This window comes from Macadamia integrifolia, chromosome 3 (genome assembly GCF_013358625.1).
Source record: "Macadamia integrifolia cultivar HAES 741 chromosome 3, SCU_Mint_v3, whole genome shotgun sequence".
Taxonomy (NCBI): Eukaryota; Viridiplantae; Streptophyta; class Magnoliopsida; order Proteales; family Proteaceae; genus Macadamia; species Macadamia integrifolia.
In genome coordinates, this window is record NC_056559.1 from 13,175,360 (window position 1) to 13,185,314 (window position 9,955).

Below are 9,955 nucleotides of genomic sequence, written 5' to 3' on the forward strand. Positions count from 1 at the left end.
AAAAAAAAAAAAACCGAGAGATCGACCAGGGAGAGAGGTTGTTATTATTTATTTATTTTTTCTGATAACAAGAAGGAAGATTGTTATCGTTTTCGTCATGTGAATCTGATCGAAATGGTTGAATAGGTAGTGAGGAATTCCATTTTTTGAGGGGGAAGGGAAAAAGAGAAGAAGGTAGAGGAAAAAGAGGAAGGAAGTGGCGATGAAGGGGGGTGGTGGTGGTTCACTTCCTGCGAAGAGGGCTTGGAGAGGGCTTGGAGTGGCAGTGCTTGGCCTCGTTATCCTCTCTATGCTCGTCCCCCTCGTCTTCCTGCTCGGCCTCCACAACGGCTTTCACACGACTGGTATTTCTCTCTCTCTCAAACACACACACTGACGCACAGATCTGCGCCTCCTGCATTCGATTCCTGCTTTTCCCTTACCTTTTTCTCTCTTATTCTCCAAGTATGGTTTTTCCTCCTGCGATTGCTCACTTTTTCATTCAAATGCGATTATTTGTGAACGGAGAAATGCAGATCTCTGATTTGCCTAATCGCCAAAGAACATAATCTTCTTGCATTTCTGTTCATGGCATCCAGATTCTCGTTTCTTCTTAGTCTTCTACCCTCAAAGCACTTGTCCCGCTACTCGCTGGAACACCTGTGTATTACACTTGAGGCAGTGTCTCTGCCCTAGTGTCCTTGCGAGTTTGAGCTCTGCAACCTTTCCCATCATCCCCCGTATCTGCATATTCATTATAGCTGCTTCTCTCATTTATTGTTTATAAGTTTATAATCGAGATCTTCGACATTGTTGCCTCTTCTGCAGGATATGTAACCGAAGACCGAAGTCCTGCCTCAGTGAGTATTACTTGTCATTATCATTTTGACTAGCTTATTAATTTGTTAGCAGTACCCACATTTGGATCTTCACGTTCGTTTATCTTCTTTTGGCTAACTGGAAGGACTTTGGAAGACATGATCCATTGGAGCTCAGTAAGACTCAGAATCAGTCAGAGGTAATAAGTCTCAGTTGGACTAGGAGAATATTTCCGTCACAGGAGTCTCGTAATGTATGGTTTTTGGTGAATTTTACTTGGACAAGTAGAATATTATTTCACAGGATAGTCTTATAGTATGTTACATGTTGATTTATTGGTATTATACGTATTTCAATGCTTTGTCTCTCACCACAGCCAAATCGATCAGCACATCTGGATGATATAATGAAAAGATTGGGGCCAGCCTTTTCAAAGGTTGCTTCACACTCTTTTGTTGATTCCTTTGCAATTGTATATTCTTTCTGTAAAACACTGTTCTCTTGTAAGCATGGTTTTAGGTATCTGTATCGGATTGGCTGTATCATATCGGTATCGGCTGAGACCAATCCCGATACCTGGCCGATTCCGGATCGGATATTGTATCGACATCGGGGATAAAATCGTCAAAAAACTTAATTTTTATAAAAAACAGGGGTAATATTGACCGATCCAAACTGATACAGCCGATCCCGGATCAGTATCTTATCAGTATCAGCCGATACCGATACCGATACCGATACCGATACCGATACCGATACCGATACCGATACCGATACCGATACCGAGAACTAAATCCTTGTTTGTAAGTGTTTTGCTTTTGGTACTTACTAATCTGTTGAAAGACAAGAATAACAAATTTTATCTTGGCAATGCTCCTGCTTTGTTTGTTGAGTTGCTCAAAATGTTCAGCAATGCATTCATAGAAATGCAAGTTGGGCAGTTTTGAGCAAGCAATCAAAAGTTGGTTTTTGTTCTTGTGAGATGCAAATATGGGGGGATGTTGTAACATCATGGAAATGAAGTCCTATAGAAATGATAGAAGTTTAAGAATGACACTTTAGGAACTAATAGAATGAGTGCCAAAACAGTGAAACACATAAGGGAACAAGTACATAGGAAAACAGCCATTTGTAATAGTTTGAGGAGATCAAATGCACTGTGATTGATTACACCATGTTGCTCATTTTCAGATTAGCAAGGTTATTTTGTGCCTAAATAATGTGTTTGATGCTGAAGTTGTGTATTGAAGTGATTCATATCACATTGGTTGTCTTTTAGCTTTTTCCCCCCTAGTGTCTATCATTGTCTATTTATTAAGGATTAAATACGTGTTTCTGTGAAATAAAAATACAATATATTTTGGAAATCTTTTTTGGTAGATAAGATATGCTGAGAACATAAATGAAATAGTTATGTTTTATGCCCACACCTCATATTCTTAGCTAGGTGGAAGGCTGATCTGGTTATGGTTCAAGGTTTCCACCGATATTGTCGAAATGTGGGAATTTTGACGGTATCCCAGGGCTCCGATGCCAAATACCATTTGACTTTTAGAAGTTACTAGTTTTGACCAAAATTACCGCAATGTGGGAATTTTCGAGTGGACCAATGGGTCAACCTTTGTAAAATCTTCTTAAATGGGAAGCCAAGCCTTCTTATTTCAAAATTTCAACCCTCTTCCCATATTTCTTCTCTATAAAGTGGGAAAACACTCAAGATTTTTTCCTTGTGCAGTCAAATCTTCATTTTAAGCTTGGATCTTGCACATTCATAGCAAATCTACCTAAGGAAGGGAGCTTGGACCAAAAAGATAAATCCCTCTCCCCTTATTTCTTCTCTATAAAGTGGGAAAACACTCAAGATTTTTTCCTTGTGCAACCAAATCTCCATTTTAAGCTTGGATCTTGCACATTCATGGAAAATCTACCTAAGGAAGGGAATTTGGAGCCTTGGACCTAAAAGATAAATCCCATTTTCCCCAAACCTTGTGTGCCATCCTTCGAGAACACTGGTTCATTTGGATATGGTTGTGGGTATGGATAATATGGTGGATTTTTTACTTCATTTGGACAAGAGGGTAGTTCAGGTGGTGGGTAATCTTTTGTTGGTAGTATCCTTGGGTATCCATCCCAGCCTTGTGTGCCACATCCACATCTTATCATTGTTACTGAGCTATTCCCTAGGCTGGGAGGGATATCTAGCTGATGTTGATGAGGCATCTTATAAATGGGCAGTGATGGACTACCAAAACAATTGGGCCAAAAACATATTATGAGACTTATATGTGGTGCATTCAGAGGAGCGGCTACGACATCTGCAATGGTACACAACTCATGGACTGGAGCCTCTTAGACACTCTACTTGGAACTGACTGTTGAGACATAAGACTTGGGAGTTAACTCACATTTATGTAATATTATTATTTAATTTGGATCCTTTACATTATGTTTTGTTTGTTTTAAACTTTTAATTATGTATTTCACATTTTTGGTTAGTAATTTATATATGTACTTATGTAGTATAGTTTCAGTCAACGACTCAACATACATTAGCAACTTTGGTTAATACTACAAGTACGACTTTAGGTGTTTTTTTTTTCTATGAAACTAATTATGTGAATGGGTTAGAAATGTCTAAAATATTTCTTACACAATAAATAGGTAAAAAAAAAACATATTTTGGGGGTCGAAACCAAAGTTTCCAGCAAACCGGGAAAGTTTCCTTGGTTTCCTCAAAATTTTTCAGATTTTGACTGAAATTTTAATCTCCCCAAGGGTCGAAACCCGATATTTTGAACCTTGGATCTGGTCAATATGACTATTGGATTTGGAGTACACCCTTGAATTAGCCATAGGTAAATTTCGGGTCCCATCTCCACCCTTTGGTCCTCCACAAGGTTTTAAGTATCGGTATCATATCGAATGGGTGATTTTAAGATGTATGTATATTGTATGGGAGATGTGCTAAAGATACACATAGAAATACACTTTTGGAGCAAAAAACACTATAAGTAAGCAATATATAACATATATCATGTGAAAACACTAGAAATGAGAACAACGTATCACGAGACAAATGCATTCATTTGAAATTTTATAAAGGATGAGGTTTCTTACATGTAATCTAATACCATAAAGAGTCTTACATGTGGTAGTAGTCTAATACCATGAGAGCGTTGGGATGGTTCAAACTTGGATGTGGAAGAACATAAGCACATTACTGACCCTAGTCGAAATACCGATGGTAATCCGTCTCCCACTCATAGTATAATCACATGTATGCGCTGGAGTGGCCAATGTCATTAAAGTACCGAGTTGTGGTTGTGCTTGACCATGCCCATAACCCGAAGAAGCCCCATGTCCATAGCTCGAAGAAGCACATGAAGAAACATTTTATCCATGGTCTAATGAAGCACCAATGTGATCTGAATTCACGCTCAATGACCCCGTGCCCCTCATAAGCACATCATCATCATGTGGTGTTAGACTAATACAGTAATACTACCACACTACCACCACCACCATCACCATCACTGCAATCATTATCACACAATCCTGTTGGGTTCCTCCACACTGAGCACCAGACGTTGTCCTTCTATCACCATCATCAGAGCTATTGGTGTTTGGGTTTTATGCTTGTGTATATGATGGTGCTTGTGTTTCATCATCGTTTGTTTATCTAATGATGTTCTCTATGAGTGGATCATGTACAGTTGTGGACACATAGTTTTTAAGGCGCTGCTAAGGCGTCGCCTTACCAGCGCCTTGGCGCTGATGCGGTCTAGAGATGGTAAGGCAGTGCTCCGCCTTACGTGAAGTGGCGCTTTATGGTTTTTTTTTTTTTAAACACATTTTTAAATTACTTGATGAAGATTCCAAATATAGATATTTTATTGGTAGGTGTATGATTTTATTAACACTTGAGATGTATAGGATCAGCTTTACTCCACCAAAAATAACCAAAACAAACAAAACAAAAACACGATTCACAAACAGGGTTTGGATTTTGTCAAGGGTTTTAAGAAAGGGCTTTGAGAAGGAATCAAGGAACAAGGAAGAACCACTTATCTAAGCAACCATTTTGCTCCGGCAGCGGTGAGTTTCATTCTTCATTGACAGGAGTAGAAATATAGTGGATGATCTTAGGGCTTAGGCACTCATTTTTGCATCATAGAGGTAAGTATAATAAATATTTTTATTTTTTATGTCTTCTTTTCTTTATTTTTATAATTTTTTTTCATAATTATGTATTTATATTATATATTAATATGTTATGATGATTGATGATTGATGATTGATGATTGATGAAGATGAACTTAGTGATGCAGAATCGATGCTATTGAACCGGGTTGACCCTTCAGGCAATCTCAATCGAGATGAACCGGGTCCGATTGGATTTTTGGATTCATTAGGATCTTTAGGATTTTATTTTATTTGGGGATTATTTGCAATCTTTTAATTTGGGTAGTTAATAGTCAATTAGGGAGTTACCAATTTGAGTTTATTTTGTTTCTAATTTCTTTAGTTAGAATTTAGGAAGTAATTTGAAGTTGCTAATTTTAGTTTTAGATTTTACTAGGCAAGTTTTAATTTTCAGTTATTATATAAGGGCATGTAATCCAAATTATTAGACAAATTGAAAAGATGAATTGAGTTTGAGTATTTGTGAAGCCTGCGGGCGTGTGCATGATTCTTCTTTCCCCCTTTTCTTAGTGTGATTTCTCCCTCTCCCCTGCAACTCTGAGAGCCATCTCAGGGATTTCTTCCCTACCTTCCCGGCCATCCGCATCACTTAGTTTATTCACTTTAATGATTTGTTTTCTTGATGAATATCTTACATTGGTATAAATATGAACCTTTAATATTTATTTAACATATGAGTAATAGGATTCAACTAGGATTTGAGCCAAATAGAATGGTTTTATAAAAAAAAATTACACAGGAACGCTTTAGTCAATAAGGCGACGCTTTATGCCCGCCTTATCGCTAAGGCACTCCGAAAGACCCTCAAACCCCTCCGTCGCCTTACCGCCTTAAAAACTATGGTTGAGGCTAAGTAGTTGGATCATGATTTGCTTTATTTGAATGAAGTTGAGTTTTGTTGCTTTACTTTGCTGCTCTTGTGGTTGGTTCTCTGAATATACCTCTTCTTGTCTTCTTTTTCTGGTCTTTTGTCTACTTTTTATTTAGTATGTGGGCCTGCTACTTGTAGGGCACTTGCTGTCCTAATTCACCCCCTCAAAAGTATAGAAATGTGGTTGGGGAAGTTATTCATGAGAAGGTGAAAATCTGTGACATACTCCGGAGAAGGAAGAGAAATGAGCAGTTCTTCCACCATGTGTCTTATGTGCTCAATAGTAGGTGGATCCATTAATCCTTAATCTTCCATTTTGATTTTGTGAGGGAAATGCAATTATTCTCTTTGCATCTTTAGAATGCTATTGGGCTTTTCCTGCTGATGCCAACTCATTTATGTGGATTTTGTTATTCCTGGGAAATAAAAGTGAACATCTATGGGGGCTATGATACAGGTGAGAATCTGGGCAGTGTCGGAAAAAGGATGAACAGAATCCAGACTGCCCAAATCATCATGTTGAGGGCTGCTGGATGGGAATCAATACTTGACACATATCAGGGACTGCGATATTATTACATCTTGATGGAATGGGAACTAGATCTACTTCCCATAAGACTGTCCATGATGGATTGTTCCTCCTTCTGTACCCGACTTCTGAAACTGAATATTGATAGCAGATCTATAGTAACTCGGGGAAAGCTGGTATGGGGCACTTTTGGGACAGGAGTTTTCATATCTTTTTGGGTTCTATTGGTTTTGCAGCTTCAACAGCAGCAGAACTCAAGGCTTTATGTCCTGGGTTGGAAGCTGATGTTATTTGAATAGTTACATATAGAATTAAAAGGGGATGCTGTCATGTCGCTGTCTTATCGATTAGATGGATGAGTCGAGGAAATAGAGAAGCCTCCATGAATGCGCACATTTGATCTGGTAGACTGGATCTCTCCTCCAATCTAGGAATATTTCATTCTAATGGAGGAGGTCAATATGTGGCTGTGTGATGCCATCCCGGGTTCCAAAAGCCATGAATTGGATCACTATTGACCCATCCAGACGAACAACAGTTCAAAAGGTTAGGGCAACGGAAATTTTGTAAATAATCAGATTTTTAAAGGCGGCTTCTGTAGCATGATAAAGAGAGGGGGTAGGGTAGGAAATATTAATTAAAGGTTGGGGGCAGACTAGGCATCTACAAGAATTAAGGGTAGAAGCAGAATTAAGGATGAAGGGAACTACGGTTCTAAATTAATTAATTAATTAATTAATTAAAAAAATAAAACACTCATAAGGTCGTGTTCTAACTTGCGATTGTCTGTTCCGGCAACAAACCAGAATTTCTTTCGGATGTAAGAAATCTTTCAATACACGTCCATTCAACTTCCAATTTCAATCATTAGTTGTTAACTTGAGGGGCTACTAGTATCGATTGATCAACACCCAAGATAATGAACTCGAAAACTAGTTTTAACTGCTGAACCAGAGGAGGGTGGAAGGTGCAGATCCAGGTTTGAAGTTCTGTTTAGATCTCACAGACCAGGTAGTATTTTAGTCTCAGGTTTGGTGGTCTGGGTTGCCAAGGTTTTGTGAATACCCCACGAACATACCAAGTTGAAAGGTCATGTTAGGAAGGAGATCAACTCCCAACTCTGGGGCTGCTAATATCTGCCAAAATAGGGTAGGAAAACAACATGAAATAACAGCAAAGATAGGGGAAACTATGTTAAATGAGATTAGCTACATGGATCATTGCCCTCCAATAGGCTCTATCTGAGGTCATACTTGGGACAAGGCCTAGACTATGCATGTCATTCTTCACTTCTCCTATGGTCATTTTAGACCATAAGAGAAGTGCCTCACTCCCTTGGTGCCATGTCTCCTTCTGGAAAACTAAAAAAAACTTGAGAGCTATCTTGAGGAGGGGTGGTGTGCCTCACCCCCTTGGTGCCATGGCTCCTAGCATGGCATCATGATAGGCCACAAGCATCAACAACGCTTAGGCCACGCAGTGTGTGCGGGGTTGGCCTGGCTGCACATGCACAACAACGCAGGTATACCATGGGCGGGCACTCGGAGCTGAAGTGGGTGAAGTCTGTTTACTCTATAGGTTTGGTTACTGATGGGGGACAGTGGCCAGTGGCCAGTGGAAGGCGCTGCCGTGGCTCTGGTTTCTAACCAAGAGGCTCCTACTCATGATGCTACTAGCACCTCTTATGCGTTAGTGGCACGTGAGCTGGGGGGTGTCCGTGTTGGTGATAGTTACTAGTACACTGTGCGACAGTGACAACTGACATGTGCGGGCAAGCTGTAGGCATGGCAAATCTTCAGTTATATTGTGCCATTCGAGTAGGGCTGTTCTATACCTTGGGTGTCGGCATGTTGGTTGGCTTGGTGCGGCCATGTAGTGCACACCGATGGGCTAAATTATGAGGGATAGTTGAGGCAAACCAGGCCAAGTGTGATTCGGCAAGGGTTGTTACATCGATTTTTGGCATTCTGATCCACTCAGCAGGCAAAGCTATTATATAATTGCACGTTCTGTGATTCTTTGGAGCACTTGGTAGTGAGGAATAACAGGGTCATCAAGAATAAACATTGACAACCAGAAGACGGATGTGACACTGGCATAGTTTGGGTGAAGAGATGGGTATCTACTTTTGATTTTGGAGGCATTCCTTTTGGATTTAACTTTGAGAAATTGGAACAAGTAGTAAAGATCATATTTGACCATCTGCATTACCCAGAATCATAGTTGTTAAGGCGTCGCGTAGGCGTCCAGGTGACAGCCGCCTTGTTGCACTGCATGTCACCTTGTGTTTCGGCACTTATTTATGCCAAATATCATTCAAGTAAATGTTTTTAATATTTGTTATTTTATTTACTTAAGATATTATTCATAAATAAACAAATACCCCATATTTGAATCCAATAAAAATAGTTTAAAAATCAAATTCCAAAAGGATAAAAAGTCAACCCCCCAGTCCAAGAACAAAAACTGGATTTTAGTTATAGGGACGATTTTCAACTTTTAAATACTAGGGTTTTTCTCAATTATGAAAATTTTATAAATTCTATTATGTTAAAACATTGCTAAAAACCAAAAGTCTGGTAAAAAAATATTTTGTTTTGATATTCATAAAATTATTTTCATTCAGGCGATTTTAACAGTATTCGTGCACCTAAAAATAAGTTTGACTGAAGCATAACTTTGTCATTGCAACTCAGATTTAAGTAATCGTAGACTTGTTAGAAAGCTGGTTTTATATTATAACTAATACAAAAAGTCTCATGTAAAAATAAAATCATTTGACCAATCAAACTTATTATAGAATAAGAGCATTTCTCTAAATGTTGATTTTTTATAACTTAATATGACTTAATGTTAATTTTTTATGATTTGATGTGGCTAAATATTGATTTTTAATGACTTGATGTGGCTTAATCTTGATTTTTTATGATACAAGGTATATATAACTTACTAAATAATGTTAGAAAATAGGAAAAATAAAAAATAACACTTGTTCGCCTAGTTCGCCTTAAGGCGGGCGCCTTCTCGCCTAAGCGCTTAGACAACCCTCCACCGCCTTGGTTTGCCTTAGCGTCGTGACAACTATGCTTTAGACATCCATATTGTTACTATCTTTCTTTTCTATGAGTGCCACCTCCGAAAGCTGAATCCTGACAAGCTCAAGCTCATCTTGGTTCATAGTTATCAATTCGGCCGAATAATTCGCGAATTATTCGGCCGAACCGAATTTTTCCTAATTTCATCAAAAATTCGGACCGAATCCGAATTAAAAATAAAATTCTTTAAAATTCGTGACTTTTTCCAAAATGAATATAAATCGCGAATAATTCGGACCGAATCCGAATTAAACCGAATTATTCGGTCCATTTAAACATTATTTAAAAAAAAAAACCAAAAATAAAAAATAAAAAAATAAAAAAACAAATTTTTTTTTTTTAAAAACCCCAATAAGATTTTTTGACCGCTTTTTTGACCGAATCCTTAAATTAATCGTCCGAATTATTCCGAATAATTCTCCGTCCGAATAATTCCCGAATCCGAATTTGCTAACTATG

At 38.4% G+C, this 9,955-nt stretch overlaps 1 protein-coding gene across 2 annotated transcripts; it reads left to right on the forward strand.

Moving 5' to 3' along the window:
* Positions 1-8: 8 nt before the first annotated feature.
* Positions 9-4,550, forward strand: LOC122073567 (probable galacturonosyltransferase 7). 2 transcript variants are annotated; one of them, XM_042638161.1, is made up of 4 exons: positions 9-344; positions 808-839; positions 944-1,051; positions 1,175-4,550. In XM_042638161.1, exons 1-4 carry the CDS (start codon positions 203-205, stop codon positions 1,415-1,417), a joined length of 525 nt encoding a protein of 174 aa, XP_042494095.1. In that variant the 5' UTR covers positions 9-202; the 3' UTR covers positions 1,418-4,550. The 2 variants fall into 2 exon arrangements, with proteins under 2 accessions (XP_042494095.1, XP_042494096.1); XM_042638162.1 differs by having other exon boundaries at positions 944-997; positions 1,175-4,549.
* Positions 4,551-9,955: the final 5,405 nt, after the last annotated feature.